At 35.7% G+C, this 18827-nt stretch overlaps 1 protein-coding gene across 1 annotated transcript in view; it reads left to right on the top strand.

Annotated features, from left to right (window-relative positions):
- Positions 1-15850, top strand: part of UBE2Q2 (ubiquitin conjugating enzyme E2 Q2) — a 55613-nt gene extending 39763 nt beyond the window's left edge. Inside the window, exons 10-13 of the mRNA XM_045541992.1 lie at positions 5023-5071; positions 5526-5621; positions 11785-11851; positions 14217-15850. Of these exons, the coding sequence (XP_045397948.1) occupies positions 5023-5071; positions 5526-5621; positions 11785-11851; positions 14217-14248 (244 nt within the window). The 3' untranslated portion in view covers positions 14249-15850. The remainder of the gene's footprint in view (positions 1-5022; positions 5072-5525; positions 5622-11784; positions 11852-14216) is intronic.
- The last annotated feature ends 2977 nt before the right edge of the window (positions 15851-18827 follow it).

The following is an 18827-nucleotide window of genomic DNA, read 5'->3' as shown; positions in this document are numbered from 1 at the left end:
AAGAAGACAGAATAATAAATAAGTGCTTTTATAAATAATAAAAAAGTGCTAAACATCTCTAATCATCAGGGAAATGCAAATCAAAACCACAATGAGATAATCACTTAACTCCAGTGAGAATGGCTTTTATCAAAAAGTCCCAAAACAACAAATGGTGGTGTGGGTGTGGAGAGACAGGAACACTCTTACACTGCTGGTGGGACTGCAAACTAGTGCAACCTCTATGGAAATTAATATGGAGGTATCTTAAAGAACTAAAAACAGAAATACCATTTGATCCAGCAATCCCACTGCTAGGCATCTACCCAAAGGAAAAAAAGTCATTTTATAATAAAGACATCTGCACTTGAATGTTTATGGCAGCACAATTCACAATTGCAAAGATGTGGAAACAACCCAAGTGCCCATCAGTACGTGAGTGGGTTAATAAAATGTAGTATATGTATACCATGGAGTTCTAGTCAGCCACAAAAAACAATGGTGATCTAGCACCTCTAGTATTATCCTGATTGAAGCTAGAGCCCATTCTTCGAAGTGAAGTATTGCAAGAATGGAAAAACAAGCACCACATGTGCTCACCTGGTACTAACTGGTCAACACTTAGGTGCACACATGGAAGTAGTAGTCATCAAGTGCTGGGCAGGTGGGAGGGGATGGGTAAATTTGTAACAAATGAGTGCAGAATGCACTGTCTGGGGGACAGGCACTAGTAGCTCTGGCTTGGGTGACACAAAGGCAATATATGTAATCAAAACAGTATCCCCCTAACATTCTGAAATTAAAAAAAGAAAACAAAAAAAAAAACTACTTGAGAGTTCCAAATGACTCTCATATATTTTCTGCTGGCCAGCAAGAAAAGCTGACGTAATGTGGGTGGATTTTAGGGGTCTCTTTCTGACAGGCTGTTACAAAGTTGATCCCAAAGATGAGTGGAAGTCACAGGTTAATTGAGCATGAAACAAAGTTGTTTAGAATTGTATAAAATTTCATTTTGTTACCTTTAAGGCTGTCCTAGACTGTTTTGGATTAGGCAGTAAAAGTTCTATAAAAACTTGTCTTGTCATAAAGCCTCATGACGAATTTTGGAAGCTGAAATGGTAGGTAAATATGCAAAACAAACCTAGGAGTGAAAAATGATCATCTTTCAGCCTTTGCGTCTCTTGCTCACAATACCAGTCTTTTACTAGCCATCAAGTTGTAGTTCTTGTGTTTTCCATTGTTTCATGTTAAAATATCTTTTTTACGAAGCCTTTACTGATTGAGGAGAAGACATACTGTGGTGCTTTAGTTTTGTGCTTGTTCATAAAATCGTATGTTTACTCAAAATTCCTGAAAATATGGGAAAAGAAAGGTTATTTTTTGTTAAATCTTATTCAAGAGAAAAAAATAATCAAGGAAAGGATTTGGAAAAATTCTGAAAATTCAAGATAAATGGATAAAAATACTTTGAAGAATTTTGAAATCTGATTATAAAATCGACTAGCATAGATTTTTCACATTTTGTTGTGAGAAATCCCAGGAATTTTAAGTTTGTGATCTTAAGTAGTTTACTTCCCAGTAGTAGAGACAAATACATGAACTTAGGAATAATTCCATTTTCAGTTTTAAAATCTGTTACATAGTTTCTCTTCATTGATTGTTTTTTTTGCCACAATGGGGTTATTATCCCCATTATTCAAATGAAAAATCTGAGTAATAAGTCAGCTTGTGATTTGTCCAAATAATCTTCTGACCCCTGAAAGTGTTTTCCATTATACCAAATGCCAGCTATATAAAGGGATTAAAAGCACTAAGTACTCCACTGAATGTCAAGTGTTAAGTATGGGTTTAAGTTCTCTGAGGTTTAAAGGAGCAAGGAGTTGCTCTGGCATTAGTGACCTGGGAAGACTCCATGAAGTAGGTGGGATCTCAGCTGGGCCTGGCAATGTGAGTGGGGTTGGTCAGCTGCTGGAGGTTGAAGGACAATTATGTAGATCGGTAAAAAGTAAACACAGTCACATTTCTAGGAAAGAGTATGATATATTCAGAGTATACCAGGCCAGTCTGAGCTCTAGCACAAGGTGGGTAGGATTCATACAGAAGAGTTGTAAGAAATAGTGCTGACATGTCTTGTACAAACATAGCACCATGGAGCTGGTGACACATCTTTTTCTTTCCCCTTGTAAACAAACTATTATCCCTGGGTATTGAATTCCTCTCTCCATAACTGGTGCAGGAACAAGGGAACAACAGTAGAGAAAATGTTTTAGAAAGATAAATCTGGTGACAGTAGAATAGACTACAAGACACACTGCTCACGAAGCCCAGGACATGACACTAGCTGAGAGCCAGTGCTGCTATCTTTGAGTGAAGGGGTGGGAACCTAAATTGGTGCAGTAATAACGGGGAAGGGAAAGAGGAGTGAAAAGCTCAATTGAGGCAGAATCAATGATTCGGTCTTCATAGTCAACTGTTCAGTGAGGTAGAGGAATTATTGGCTGAACTATTAATAAAAACTATAAAATGGAGAACTAAAAATTGTGAATTGCTGATAAAATTCAGAGTTTGCAATCTCAGAATTAAGGTAAAGTTTAAGCATTGTGTGATTCTGGGTAGATTATCAAGCACTTTTTGTTCCATATATATTTTTTTATACCATGTCTTCTAGCTACTACCCTATTTACTTCTTGACATAGACAAATTTTTTTTAAACTAACAGCTTTATTGTGATATCATTCATGTATCAACACGATAAAACTCATCCTTTTAAAGTATATGATCCAGTGGTTTTTAGTATATTTAGAGTCGTGCAACCATTATCACTACTTAATTTCAGAACATTTTCATCACCCCAGAAAGAAACCCCATTAGCAGTCACTCCCTATCCCCGTCTCTCCCACCATTGAGTCTGGCAACCACTGGTCTACTCTCTTTCTAGATTTGCATGTCCTATAAATAGAATCATATAAAGTGTAGCCTTTGTGGCTGGCATCTTTTATAGTAATTATAAACCGAATGCCTATAGAGGCTGAGCTTAGGATAGCACTTGCTACACAACTTTGGCAACTGAAATTTTTTAAGTTAAAGTATTACTATGTTCATATGTGTGGCATATTATCCTTTGATGACTTAGATTATTAATTTTTTTTTTTTTTGTTTTGCCTAGTGTCTGTGAACTGTCTCAGGAACTCTTTGGAGGCAAAGAGCAATAAGAGTTGGGAACACATATTGATAAAATGAATAATTCAATAGAGAAGTAGAATCAACCACTTCTTTTAGGTGTAAATGCTGCTGATATTGTATGTTAAGGAAACGTTTACTTATCTCACTTTTTATGTAGGTACTAGAACTACTTCTGTCTTGTGTTTAGACATCCAGCAAACATTCGTGTAGGTATCATGTGCTTGTACAAATGTACGTCCTTTTGACCTGGAAATGTAAAAATTTCCTTCTTCCCACCCAATGACACTCTGTGCTCCTTCATAGAAAGAGCAGGGAACTTAAAGGAACAGTGGTCGTTGGATAATGGTTAACTTAGTGTGTACTGCATACTTCCTTTTCCTAAAACAAGTCCATATCTACCTTTAACTTTTCCAAAATGTATAGAACAAGTATGGTATTAACTTACTAACAGATTACTAGACTTTGAGCAGTTGTGGAACCAAAATCTAAATGAGAACCTATAGATCTTCTAATTCTGTTAAATCAGCAAGTGCTCATTATGTACAAGATACTCTTTTAGCCCGGTGGGAGATTCACAGAGTTGGAGATAGATTTGTTTCAGGAATACAAGAGAATATGCAGAAGTTTTTTGTTTTGTTTTGTTAATCCCATGATTCTTCACCCAAATTAAACTTTGGGGGGGTATTTTTCTTTTAGGTTTTCTTTCCCTCCTATTAAACTTTCACTTTGAAAGGTCACAGGGTTTGTGCAAAAGCAAGTAAGAGAGATACTTGCTTGAATTCTACAGGATGGAGAAGTTGAAGAGTACTTCTTTCTCTTTTCATTATTGAATAATTTCACTGTAACAATTACTATTGTTAATGTTCAGCAGTAGAAATGTTTAGATTCCTTACTTCACTGCAAAGTAATTTGGTTTAGTCAACACGAGGATGCATTTGGTTAGTGGAATGGAAGATTCACAGGCTAGAATGGTCTTGGCAGGTTTTATGGGGGAAAAATACGGCATTTGGAAGGAAGCAGAAGGACTCTCCGGTAAGGGAAAGGCATGGGCAAAGCAAAACTCCAGAGGACAAGTCAGTTTGTGGTGGACTTCATTCACATAGACCTAATCAGTGGTCTTAGCTTTTGTGTTTTTAAAATTACCACAGTTTTTCTAATAAAATTATCACTCCCTTGATTTTATTTAATGTATTTTGAAGTTTCAAGTAATATTAAGGGAGGAATGAAATTATTTTGTTTGAGAAAGGGTTAAAAGGCTGAAGAATCTTGATCTAAATACTGATTTCCTAAAGGCAGATCTGAGCAATCCATAGGAGTTGTCTTTGGTTCAGAGAGCAGTCCTCTGGCCTGCAAAGAGAATTGAGTCCCTGAGAGAGACTTCATGGTCAGAACCATATGATTTTGACAACAGAGTGGATAAAAAATTAAGCCATAAAATACATCCTGATGTTCATTATTATGGATAGGGTAAGGTTGGTGCCATTGTTGGAGGAAAAACTCTTGGCTATATAACATGATGGTAGAGAAAGTTTAAGATGCAAAGAACACTTGAATGCCCTTTAAGAAAACTGGTTCTTCTGTCCCATTCTTTGGATTATTTAGGGCTAAGTTATTAGTTTCTGGTATCATAGAAGTCTAAAAGTATTCTGTTCTAAGAACAATTAATGTTTTAAGAATTGACTAGATTTACAGCAATGACCTTAAAACTTATAGTCCTATTTCCCTAGCAGCTGTTTTCATTTTTGCGTGTTCTAATCTTTACTTGTATACATACTTTCTAAGTAATGGTGCTTTAAAAATTGTTTGAGAAGGAACATTGAGATCAAGAGAATTTTGTATGATTCCTTTTTTCTTTTTAAGGTATGTGTTGGGTGGAGGAGCATTATGTATGGAACTTCTCACAAAACAGGTAACTTTTCTTATGGTACTCAATTGTCAACCTCAAGAATGTTTTGATTATGCAGTTAGATTCTAAGTAGAAAAGTTCTTATGTAATAGCTTCCACTTTTAAAAAATTAAGTTTTTTTTTTAATAGCATCTACTTTAAAAGAAAAAAGCTGTTTAAGGTAACCTAATAAAATGACATTGTACTTGGTGCTGAATCTATGCTAGGATAGGCATTAAAAGTGATGTTTATTTAAGGTTATAATTTGCTCATGTTAGGCCCTTAGAATGTAGGGTTTTTTTTTTAAATGTTTTGTGAGATTCTGGAAACAGTCCAATTTTACTTTGTTCCCTTGACTACAAACTTCTTAAAACCGATTTGCTATTGTTGAGTTGTTATGTGCCATTTCATTAGGTTTTCCCAAGTGGGAATGGGGAATACTACTGTGTTTTAGAGATGTGTTTTCTTTTTCCTGTAGGGCTGGAGCAGTGCCTACTCAATAGAATCCGTCATCATGCAAATAAATGCCACCTTAGTCAAAGGCAAAGCCAGAGTACAGTTTGGAGCAAATAAGGTACTTTTATTAAGAACTTCATGTAAACTATATGTTACTTTGTGAGGCTTCTTTCTGTGTTGACTTAATTCTTCTTGAGACAATTAATTTCATTTTCATTTGGTTCTTGTTACAGAAGAGATCTATAGAAAACATAAGTATAAGAAAATTGAAGATACTCATTGATAATCACTTAATTATTTAGTATCTGTTCTTTTTGTCTTATGTTTATTATAAACATGTAGCAGTTCTCATATCAGATAACATAGACTTCAAATCAACAAAAGTAAAGAAAAAGATGTTCAATTTATAATGGTAAAGGGAACAATTCAACAAGAAGACATAACAATTCTAAATATTTACATACCTAACACAGGTGCTCCCAGATTCATAAAGCAAATCTTACTTGATCTAAGTAAAATGATAAACAGCAGCACTGTAATAGCTGGAGACTTCAACACCCCTCTGACAGAACAGGACAGATCCTCCTAACAGAAAATAAACAAAGAAACAATGGACTTAAACAGAACTCTAGAACAAATGGGCCTAACGGACATTTACAGAACATTCTACCCAAAACCCACTGAATATATGTTGTTCTCATCAGCTCATGAAACATTCTCTAAGATTGATCACATCCTAGGTCACAAAAAGCATGTCTCAACAAATTTAAAAAAATACAAATTATACCATGCATCTTCTCAGATCACAGTGGAATAAAATTAGAAATCAGCTTCAACAGAAACACTCATCTGTACACAAACTCATGGAAACTAAACATACTGCTGAACGATAGTTGTGTCAAGGAGGAAATTAAGATGGAAATCAAAAGATTCTTTGAACTAAATGTTAAAGGGGGGACACAAGTTATCAAAATCTGGGATACATTTAGTCAAACCAGGAGTCTTAAACAACAACTACAATAAAAAAAAAATCTGGGATACAGCTAAAGCAGTCCTGAGAGAAAAATTCATAGCCATAAATGCCTACATCTAAAAGACAGAAAGATCACAAATCAATAATCTAATTAATTGTCTCAAGGAACTGGAAAAGGATGAGCAAACCAATCTCAGACCCAGCAGAAGAAAAGAAATAACCAGGATCAGAGCAAAACTAAATGAAATCATTAACAAAAGAACTATATGGAAGATTAATGAAACAAAAAGTTGGTTCTTTGAAAAGATAAACAAAATTGACAGACCTTTGCTAAATTAACCAAAAAAAGAAAAGAAAGGACTCTAATAAGCTCAATCAGGAACGAAAAAGGAGAAATCACAACTGAAACCATGGAAATACAAAATATCATCTCTGAATACTATAAAAATCTCTTATGTACAGTTTTTATTATTGGTATGTATAGCCTAATAAGTAAAAAATTATATGTACTTTGAAGTTCTGCAAAATTGAGATCATGTTATAATACTTAATTCCTAGTGAGCTTTATGTGCTAGGCTCTAGTCTGAAATTTTTACCTATATTAACTCTTTCAACCCTCTTAATAACCTAAAAGGTCGATACTGCTATTGTCCTCGTTTTGTAGATGAGGAAACTGAAGCACACAGAGGTTAGGTAACTTGTCTTGAGGTCATGGGTAGCAGAGCAAGAATGGGGACCAGTCTGGTTCACCTAGGCTTAGCCCTCAGGAGCTGAGAGCCAGCCATGAGGCAGAAGGATGTTGGTCGTCAGGCTGGTTTTCTGTTCAGTTAACATGAAACACAGGGTGTAACATCCACTCTAGGACATAGTAGTGAGAAAGCCTTCCAAAGCAGAGGTCTGTTATCATGACTTCTAGCAGGAATTTGGGGTTAAAGGCAAGATAGTGCTTCCATTCACTATTATTAGAGGGATTGGTAGTTGAGTTATAGTGAAATCTTGGAGCACACAGCCCTTGGGACAGCTCCTGACCTATTTCTCTAGTCGGGAAGGGCACTTCTCTTTCCCCACTGCCCGCAAACCTCCAGTGATTCACCTACAGAATCCCCTAGTTAGTGATCACATTCAGGTGAGAGATCTGTTTTGTTTTTGTTCTTTGCAAGGCAGGGGGCAGCGAGTGGCTACCTATACTAAGCAGTCTAGTCTTTTATTTATAAAGTAGCAAGCTTACAGAGCGAAATCTGAGAACCTTGCGTAACCCTGATATTCTCCAGGGGGCGCTAAAATGGTCTCATATTAGTTGTATCCACAGCTCTCACCAGAAGCAGACACACATACTTTCTGGGAGGAAAGCATCTCTTATTTAAGCCTTCAGGATTCCCAAAGAGTAAAGTTAAGCAAATATGAATTCAGTCAAAGATCACAGCATTCAAGTAGGCAACCCAACATAGAAGAGAATTGGCAGAAATGATGAACAATAGATATGTATTCCCAGAGACTTCATAGGTTTTGGAATTTTCAGATACAGAACAGAGGCATCAGATATTAGAATTGTGAGAAAATAGTTATATGTGAAATCTAACATAAAGAAAAAGATGGAATTCATAAAATTGGACAAGCAATAAGACTACCAGGAATTATGAGAAAACAATTAAATAGAACTTACAGAAATAATACAGTTGTTGAAATGAGAAACTCAATAGATGGATTATCTATCAGAAGAGAAAATTGATTAGACGATATCTCCAAAGAAGTAATCCAGAATGTTGCACAGAGACACATGGGGATAGATAATATGGCACATGTTGAAAGAGATGAGTGAGGTCTAAGATATGGCTTAGTGGAATCCCAGGAGGAAATACTAAAAGTATATTAAAAAGTGAGAGAAATAGAAGTTATAAAGGTGATAGAAGCAAGTTCACATACATCAGTCATAACAAATGTAAATGACCTAAAGTTACCAGTTAAATTGAATTAACAAAACAAAATCCAGCTATTTTTAAGGAGTGTATTTAAAATAGGATTCAAAAAGACTTAAAGTTTTTTTTTAATAAAGGGGGAAGGGTGATAAGGTTATGTATACATTAATCAAAAACAGGGTGATGTAGCTCTAGTATCTGTTAAACAAGGTAGGATCTTGGAACAGAAAGCATGAGTGAACTAAATGATAAAAGTCTGAGCTAACTAGGAGACTGTAGCAATTTTTTTTTTTTTTTTTTTGGAGACAGAGTCTCACTTTGTTGTCCGGGCTAGAGTGAGTGCCGTGGCGTCAGCCTAGCTCACAGCAACCTCAAACTCCTGGGCTCAAGCGATCCTCCCGCCTCAGCCTCCCGAGTAGCTGGGACTATAGGCATGCGCCACCATGCCCGGCTAATTTTTTCTATATATATTTTTAGTTGTCCAGATAATTTTTATTTCTAATTTTAATATAGACGGGTTTTTGCTCAGGCTGGTCTCGAACTCCTGACCTCGAGCGATCCACCCGCCTCGGCCTCCCAGAGGGCTAGGATTACAGGCGTGAGCCACAGTGCCCGGCCTGTAGCAATTTTTGTACTTCATGTACCTATCCAAATAGCCTCAAAATACAGAGAAAAAACCTGCTAAAACCACAGGGAGAAATTGACAAGTCTACCACCATAGTTGGAAATTTCAACATACCCTGCTTATGGTAAGTTAAACAGAATGTCAAAATATAGATTTGAGCAACTGATTAACAGGAATGGTCTAATGGATAAACATAGACCTCTATACCCAATAATTAGATATTATATGTCCTTCTCAAGCATATATGGAATATAGGGGAAAAATTCTTAATATATTAATCCATAAAGCAAGTCAGAAGATTTAAAAACAATTGGTACCATATAAATAATAATAATTTAAATATAATACAATTAAGGTTAGAAGGCAGTAATGCAGAGACTAATAAAAACCTACATGAATTTGGAAATTAAACATACTTCTAAATATTGGCTAAAAAAATCAAATGAATTTAAAAATAGTTGGAATTGAACCATAATTAAAATACTAAAATTCTATCTATTCTTCACTCTCTCCCTCTCTCTATATATATATTGAATATCCTCCCTTTCCCTCTCTATCTGAAACATTCATGAAGCTAATCCTGTTCCATAAAGAAAACCTCAAAGTCTGAAAAGTAGAAAGAAAAGGATAGATGTCATTCTCTGATCCTAATTAAATAAAACTGTAAGTTATAACAAAACCAGAAAACAAAATGTTTCTTTGTGGAATTTTAAACTCCAGTAGCCCTTAAGTCAAATGGGAATTTGAAATTAAAACTGCAGACTATTTAGCGATTAGCAATAATGCAATCATTACTCACCATAAGCTAAAGGAGAGCTCAGAGGAATATTCGCAGCCTTAAAATCCTTATTAAAAAAAGAATTAAAATGAATTGAGCCTCTAACTCAGAAAGGACAATCCAGTAACCTGAAGGAAAACAGAATGGAGATACAAAGACATAAGCAGAAATCAGTGAGTTAGAAAAATAGAAAGGGCTAACTCCACATTCCAGTAAAGCCTCTGCAGAACGTCCCCGTTAGTCCCCGTTAAACCAGCCTGAATACCTCACTGTTGACAGTTGAGAGTGGGGAGGCTGACCCTTTCTGCCGTGCCTTGGCTGGGTAGACAGTGGGGTGGGATGTGACTGGGAGTTTCAGGAGGAGTGTGCTTTGTTATGTACAGGCTGTTTCCATATCTTTCATTTTTGTCCTTTTTGTAAACGTACAGACTGAAAAACACTAGTTTTCATTAACTTTGAGAAAATAGTATTGCATGCTTTATATGTTTTAGTTTGTTAGGTGTGTTACGTCAGAGCTTTGGTACTTTAAGGAACTCTTAGAAATTAAAAAACACTATCCTGTAGAAAAATGGGAAAAGGATATAAAAAATCTATAGAAATAGAAATGAATGGCTTGTGAACAGATGGAGACATGCTCAACCTCACTGAATAATAGAAATGCAGATCAAAACTACACTGAGAGCCCATCTTTCACCTTGTATATTGTCAAAAATCACAAAGGTGTGATGAAATACTGTTGGTGAGGCAGTATCCCTGTATTTTCATAGATGGCTGGTGGTAAAGCACATATTGTCCTATAGAGGGCAGTTTAGCAATATCTCAAAATTACAAAGGCATATAAGTCTTTTGACCCAGCAACTCCACGGGGACATTTTTACTAGTACTTTGCAAATATGTGTACAGAGTTGCTCATTGTAACACTGTAATAGCAAAATATTGAGAACAACCTAAATGTCTACCGGTACTGACTTTGAGTATCCATACGATAGAAGTAAAAGAAAGAAAGGAAAAGCTTTCTGAATACTGATATGGAACAAGCTGCAAGGTATGACAAATGAGAAAAGAGGCAGAACAGTGTCTGTAGCATGCAACCGTTAGTTGGGGGAAAGCAGGGGACAATGGCTAATAACAATGGGCCATACATGAATTTTTTTGCATAATCTTAAAGAAGGACATACAAAAAACTAGTAATAGTGATTAACTTGAATGGAGGAACGCGGATAAATTGGGGGAACCTGGGTGGTTGGGGGACAGGGAGGAAGGAGAATTTTCTCTTAGAATTTTTTTTTTATACATTTTCGATTCTTGTACTGTGTGAATTTATTACTCAAAAAAATTCTATGGCAATATATTAGATAGGTATGTACCACTATGGTAAATACTCATGATATTAATATCTTAATTGGAAGTTAAGATGTAGATCAGTTGTACTTACGGTGACAAAATTGATCCTAGATTTGGCACCTTAGAAGAGACTGTATTTTTCCCAAAAGAGGACTCCTTTAGTAATGGCTTGGTGCCAGTTATAGGCATTCTTTAGATTTCTACCTCAAATTGTCATTCATATGTGTAGCCCTTGAAGCTTAATATTTTCTTATCTGAAAGTTTTATGTGTATGTAAACTTAGATAGAAGTTATGAGGAAGAGACTTTGAGTTTTATTCATGTCCAAATAGCATCCTTGAACTTGATTCATCAGTATGGAAGAGGAACACTAGAACTAAAAAGGCTTGTGCTTATCCAATGGTAGGAAGACTTCCAAAAATGAACTTTGAAGCTTGTAAATTTTTATTGGAGTACAATTTTGTTTTTGTTATTCTTACAAAATTGTAAAGAATAATGAAATTGAGAGTTTAAATTAAAATTGTTTTTGAAATGAAAATATAATTCCATTTCCTGTGTTCTTTTAAGCACAGCATTGATGCATTCATGAATTTATTATGACTTTCATCTAGTTAGTTTTGATTTAAAATGTATAATTCTCTTTCAGAATCAATATAATCTAGCAAGAGCTCAACAATCCTATAATTCCATTGTACAGATACATGAGAAAAATGGTATGTTTAATTCAATAAGTATGTATTGGCATTTATGAAGTTTTATGTAATATATTGATATTTATCCTGTTTTGTCTTTCTGTTTTTGCTTTAATTTCTTAAAGTACTGTTGCCATAGTGAAAAAAATTTAACTTGTGCTGCATTCAGAATCTTGCAGTGAACCTTTAACATCATTGTGCTTTATTCACAATCTTTGTATCTTAAACACTCAGCCTGGGTACCTCTGAGTCAGTCAGGATTTTTAAGTAGATTAATGGATGACTCCCTGTACTCACTTGAAATCTATGGTGTTAGGATAGGAAAGGAGTTAAAGGCCACTGTTTATAGGTGGAGTTCTTGTTATAACTGAGTAGATGTAGTCAGGATCATGACCAGCTTTTCCTGAAACACCTTCAGACTATATTTAATGCTTTTGACAATCTTATACATTTATCTAAGTAAGATGAGTTCTAATTTCAGTATACACTTGAGTATGAGTAGTAAATTAATAAAAAAGTTAAATCCTAAAATACCTTTCATAACCTTTATTGGCATTTAATTCTTGCTTGTACTTTATTTAGAATACATGTTTTGTGTGTGTGTGTGTGTGTGTGTTTTTTTTTTTTTTTGTCTCTAACAGTAAGATTTAAAAAGCCAACTACACTTGGAATTGGAATACCTATTTTCAAGTGCCAGTTTTGTCACTCACTGGGTCTGTGGTCCTGAGCAAGTCCCCTTATCTCTTCTAGGCTCAGTTTCTTCATCTCTACAATTGACATAATGTCTATCTTGCCAAACTTGTGAAGGAAAAGAGTAGTGTGTATGTATAGCACTTTGTAACTAAGTGCTGATAATAAGGTATTCATTGCAGTAGTGGTAGTGAAACTGCCTTTCTGTGCAAAATAAATACTAGTAAGTGATTTTCTTTAAGGAGAGTATTAACAGTGAGGTGTTTTTTCAAAAACTTTGTGAGAGACAGAGTCTTGCTATGTTGCCCAGGCTGTAGTGCGGTGGCTATTCACAGGTGTGATCATAGCTCACTGCGGCTTCCAACTCCTGGGCTCAAGTGAACCTTCTGCCTCAGCCTCCAGAGTAGCAGGACTACAGGTGCATGCCAGAGCCTGTAAAGTGTTCTTTACTTTGCTAGAAAGGTGGCAGTTTGTGACTCAAGATTTGTGTTTTGTGCTCTTTTTCATTTTAATGACAAAGCAAACTTGTCACGTGTTCAGTGATAGCTTACTTCTGGAAATAGGATTCAAAACAAAATTTTCAAGCCAAAGAGAGAAATGGTAAAATTTGAGGACAAGGCCAGGTTTTCTTAATCATAGCTGGCACACTAAATAAGTAGATCCAAAGAAACCTGTATGCTACTTCATAATCACATGGATGCTCTACAAATATTAGTATAGACATACTGTTCCAATGTCTATTTTGTACCAAACAGTACTTAATCTAATTTGCCTTTCTATAGAGAGTTTAGATTTTGGTGGAGTCTGGGAAACAGTCATATTTTTTCTTATGTCTTTTATTTTTTTCTTAAAGCAAATATTACAACCTGCATTCAAAAATGTTTACAGAAAATCATGTATTTCGGAGTGTGTAAGTGTAGCCAATGGTGAAAGAGCAACAGATTCAGAATCAGGAGAGATGGATTCTATAATTTCTAAATCTTATATTTAAAAAATTAACAGATAAAATTGGATTGTGTACAACATGGATGTTTTGAAGTATATTTACTTTGTGGAATAGTTAAATCTAGCTAACATATGCATCACCTCACATAGTTATTTTTGTGGTGAGACACTTTACATCCACTGTCTCAGCATCTTTCAAGAATACAATATATTGTTAACTATAGTCACCATGTCATACAGTAGATTGAGGTGAGTCTAGTTTGGCTTCTGCTGCTAACTCTGATCTTAGGCACAGTCATTTAGTCACTACACCTCCTTCGGTGGCTTCCTCATTGGTGAAAATGACATCATTGTGCTGATGACAATCCTAGTTCATTCTAAAATGCCAGGGTTTTGTTTGGGAATAGTTATTTTCAATGAAGTTTACTTTCAAGTACAGAATTGAAATGGAATAAAATCTATCATGTAGTTTAATATTCCACACTACCATATTTAGTTAGGAATTCCATTAATATAAAAGCTCTTGTGTTGAAAATGCAAGTACAATTTATCCATAGAAAATAACTTTCTATTGTGAGCATATCAAAATGCAGTGTTACTGACCCAGGAATAAGTGTAACTTTTACAGTAGATTTAAACACCAAAATTATGACTAGAGACTGTAGTTAACCTTAATAAATGCCAGTTCTCCTAGTTGTTTTAGGAATTATTTTAACTTATTTATTTATTTATTTTTTGCATTCTGTTTCAGGCTGGTACACCCCTCCAAAGGAAGATGGCTAAATATGTTGACTGTCATACGTTTGGACCAATGTTGCTTTAAAGAAAATCTTTCCAACATGCAGACACAAGCTTTGAGTGCCCCTATAACAGCAGTACCGAAGATGTTAGCTAATAGATATTTTAGTGGATAATCTGTCAACTGACATCCAGTATAAGTTACAGCCTTTTCATTTTGCTCATTTTAGGTATCTTGGACTGAGCAGTGGGGCCTTTACTGTATTTTTCCTGATAAATATACATACTGGCCACTCCTTATCTCTTTTTCTTGAAAAGTGAAATCTTTTAAGCAGACGAGTCAGCATCAGGTTACTGAAGATGTAACTTCAGGGTAATTTTCCTAAAGAGTCCATAGGTTATGACGATTTGCAAGATACTGTTCTGTTTAGGGCCAATAAAAGTTTAATTGATGTTCAATATTGGTTTAGAAAATTTCAGGTCTTCTAAATCACAGCAGCTTTTTGAGGTCTAAAACCATTTTATGATATTGCCAAAATAATGTCAGGAAACCTAAATTGTTTAAAGAATTTTTTATGGCTATGTGAAGATAGGAACTATTTCCTGAAGATACACTCTTAATTGAGTTATATTGTGCTTTTAGGCAAAGCAAAGCAAGGCTATGCCAGTCAAGGCTTGTAAGTAGTAATTTCCACTGGGGCATCAGAGTCTTGCTGGGCTGAATCTGCTTCTTGTTGGTTCAAGATTTCTTATGAAGAAAAGCCACAGTATAGAACTTGAAGTTATTTAAAATACTAAGTCATTTTATGTTTCCATTTTATTAACGGGATGTTGCAATCATTTGTAAACTAATAAACTTATAAAGTGATTGGCACAAAGACTCCTTGAGCAAAAGCTGCAGTCAAGTACAAAAAGATACCTAATTTGGAGACTCTTAAAATTTTTGCTATAGTCATAACAATGGCTTTTACAATGAAAGAATAATAGGAACTCTCCATATGTTAATTCTTTTATAAAACCTAACTCAAATCAAGGTACTCCCCATTTTACTGCCTTACCTGAATCAGTCCTGTGTGGTTGGTAATCGATTTTTTTATATACCTAAGTTTGATTTAAAAGTAAATTGTAGTTATTAAGCACTTTTAAAAAGAAATCCAGAAGCACACTTTTCTGCACAAACCAGTTACAAAGTTCAAAAGTGTTTCTTATGCATTTGGTTTAAGATTCAGTTTTTAACTTTGTAAACCATATCCAAGAGACTTGGCACTTCTGCATTATTGTGTGTGTTTAATTTCTTTTGATTCTGTTTTGGTTAAGAGGGCAGTAGATAAAGACTTTATAGTATTTTTGTTCACTCGGTTACATTTATATAAAGTTTTGATTGCCAGTTACTCAGATAACAAGTGACAAGGCAGAATTCTTTAAAGCATTAAAGTTCCTTAAGTTCCTTAAACCTAAGGCTAAATCTTGAATACATTATTGAATTCTTTAATATCCTGATGGCTAGCAGATTGACAGCTGCACAGATGGCATGCTTTGTTTTTTGTTTTTTTTTTTTTTATTTTTCATTGCAGATTTATTTGGCAATGTACAGTAAATTTTGTAAACTTGCATCAAGTTTATGAATAAAGAACCATTTAAAAATTATTTTGTCACTTTTCCCTCATAAGAGATACTCTGCTTCAGGTGTCTGTAGGCTGTATAGAGTTTCTTGAAATAGGATATTTAAGGAGGGATTGGGTAAGGGGAGGCTTGAGAGGAAGAGCAGCAGATTGATTTAATAAGAGAAAGTGAGAGAACCTAGAAATGGTGTGTACACACTTGATATACTCAGCTTTTCCTCAGTCTTTTTCCTCTTCCATAGTCATTCTTTAATATAAATTCAATAGCTACTTTCTTGATGGCTGTCCCTAATTCTACCCTGGTTACAAAATCTGCTCCCTCTTACCATACCCAAGGCCTCCTTGCACACAGTTGTCAGGTTATCTCATAGACAGGAAATACAGAGGGTGGGACAACTCCAGGCACAGTCCATCGGGGCTTTGCTGCTTTGAGATTTTTCCATGTTTTCATCTTTTGACTGAATGATATGTTTGGATGTCAGCCACCTTACTTGGCCCAGAGGCAGAGGTAGGTAATGGCCCTCTCTTCTAGTGTCTCCTTAGGAGGTGAGGAATTCTTTGGAAGTGCTACCCCAAGCACACTGCCTCTCGGTTTTCCTTGGTTAGAACAGGGGCCTGTGCCCACCCCTTAAACCAGTGGCTGGCGAAAAGAATGAAACATCATGATTAGTTTGGACAAATGGTTCTCAAAGCATGATTTGGGGAACCCTGGGACTCTTTCAGGAGGTTTGTATGGTCAAAACTATTTTTTTTTTCAATTTGTGCTTTACAATGATCATTTTTTAAACATGCTATTCTTTTTTTTTTTTTTTTTAATTTCAGCATATTATGGGGGTACAAAAGTTTAGGTTATGTATATTGCCCATGCCCCCCACCAAGTCAGAGCTTCAAGCATGTCCATTCCCCAGACAGTGCACATCCCACTCATTATGTAGGTATACACCCCCCCCCCATCTGCCCGACACCCAATTGGTGTTATTCTCAAATGTGCACTTAGGTGATGATCAGGGAAACCAATTTGCTGGTGAGTACATGTGGTGCTTATTTTTCCATTCTTGGGATACTTCACTTAGTAGAATGGGTTCTAGCTCTATCCAGGAGAACATAAGAGATTCTATATCACCGTTATTTCTTATAGCTGAGTAATACTCCATGGTATACATATACCACATTTTACTAATCCACTCCTGTTTTGATGGGCATTTGGGTTGTTTTCACATCTTTGCAATTGTGAATTGTGCTGCTATAAACATTCGGGTGCAGATGTCTTTTTTTATAGAATATCTTTTGTTCTTTTGGGTAGATGCCCAATAATGGGATTGCTGGATCAAATGGTAGGTTTACTTGTATCTGTTTAAGGTATCTCCATATTGCTTTCCACAGAGGTTGCACTAGTTTGCAGTCCCACCAGCAGTGTATGAGTGTTCCTGTCTCTCCGCATCCACACCAACATTTATTGTTTTAGGACTTTTTGATAAAGGCCATTCTCACTGGAGTTAAGTGATACCTCATTGTGGTTTTGATTTGTATTTCCCTCATGATTAGAGATGTTGAGCATTTTTTCATGTTTGTTGGCCATTCTATCTTCTTTTGAAAAATTTCTATTCATGTCCTTTGCCCACTTTTTGATAGGGTTGTTTGATTTTTTCTTGCTGATTTTCCTGAGTTCTGAGTAGATCTAGTTTAGTTATCAGTCCTTTATCAGATGTGTAGCATGTGAAAATTTTTTCCCATTTTGTAGGTTGTCTGCCCACGTGACTGTTTTTTTGGCTCTGCAGCTTTTTAATTTAATCAGGTCCCATTTATTTTTGTTGTTGCTGTGATTGCCTTTGGGGTCTTCATAAATTCTTTGCCTAGGCCAATGTCTATAAGAGTCTTTCCCACATTTTCTTCTAGAATTCTAATAGTTTCACACCTAAGATTTAAGTCTGTTATCCACCGTGATTTGATTTTTGTGAGAGGTGAAAGGTGTGGGTCCTGTTTCAGTTTTCTACATGTGGCTATCCAGTTTTCCCAGCACCATTTATTGAATAAGGATTCTTTTCCCCAGAGTATGTTTTTGTCTGCTTTGTCAAAGATTAGATGGCTATATGAGGATGGTTTTATATCTGGATTTTCTGTTCTGTTCCACTGGTCTGTGTCCCCTGCACTTGTGCCAATACCTTGCAGTTTTAATATCAACAGCCTTGTAGTATAGTTTGAAGTCTGGTAAATTAATACCTCCCATTTTGTTCTTATTGCCTAAAATTGCTTTTGCTAAATGGGGTCTTCTGTGGTTCCATACAAAGCATAAAATTATTTAAAACTTTTTTTGTAATACTAAAACATTTCCCATTTTCACTCATTCTCATGAGTGTGCAATGTTTTCCAGAGGCTACATGACATGTAGTATTGCGGAGTAGAATCCAGCTGTCTTCTATTAAGTCAGAAAGAGTTTTGCAAAATGTAAAGTGATGTCATACTATTCATTATTAGGGGGAGGAAGATTGGGAAATGATTATTTTACATAAAAATATTGTTAATGTGTAATTGATTTATTTTTAAATTAATATTAAGATATTTTAATTTTTTATGTGGTAAACGATAGACATCACACACAGAAGCTTTTTGGTGGTGTTAGTGTTTAAGAGTGTAAAGGGGTCCTGAGGCCAAAATGAGAACCACTAGTTTAACCAAGTTTACCCTCAAGAGCTGGGAATCAAATCAGGACACTCTCAGCAAAGGTAGCGTCTGGAAGGACGGATGTTAGGTGGGGACGCAGCTGTGTCTGCCGTGCTTGCATTCCTTCTGTCAGATGTTCTCAACTTGAGCACGTATCAGAATGACTGGAAAGTTTGTTAAAACGTAGATTGCTGTGCCTCACTCCCGGTGTCTGATTCAGTAGGCCTGGAGTAAGGAGTGAGAGGGCCCAACACTTAAATTTCCAGGTGATTCTCGTGCTACTGGTGTGGAACTGGTGCGCGGTTTGGGGCGTCTCCTCACAACAATTATTCAGCCACCTT

The sequence above is a fragment of the Lemur catta genome, chromosome 1, assembly GCF_020740605.2.
Source record: "Lemur catta isolate mLemCat1 chromosome 1, mLemCat1.pri, whole genome shotgun sequence".
NCBI lineage: Eukaryota > Metazoa > Chordata > Mammalia > Primates > Lemuridae > Lemur > Lemur catta.
The sequence above is the reverse complement of the archived record's forward strand: the minus strand, read 5'-3'. Positions and strand labels throughout refer to the sequence as shown.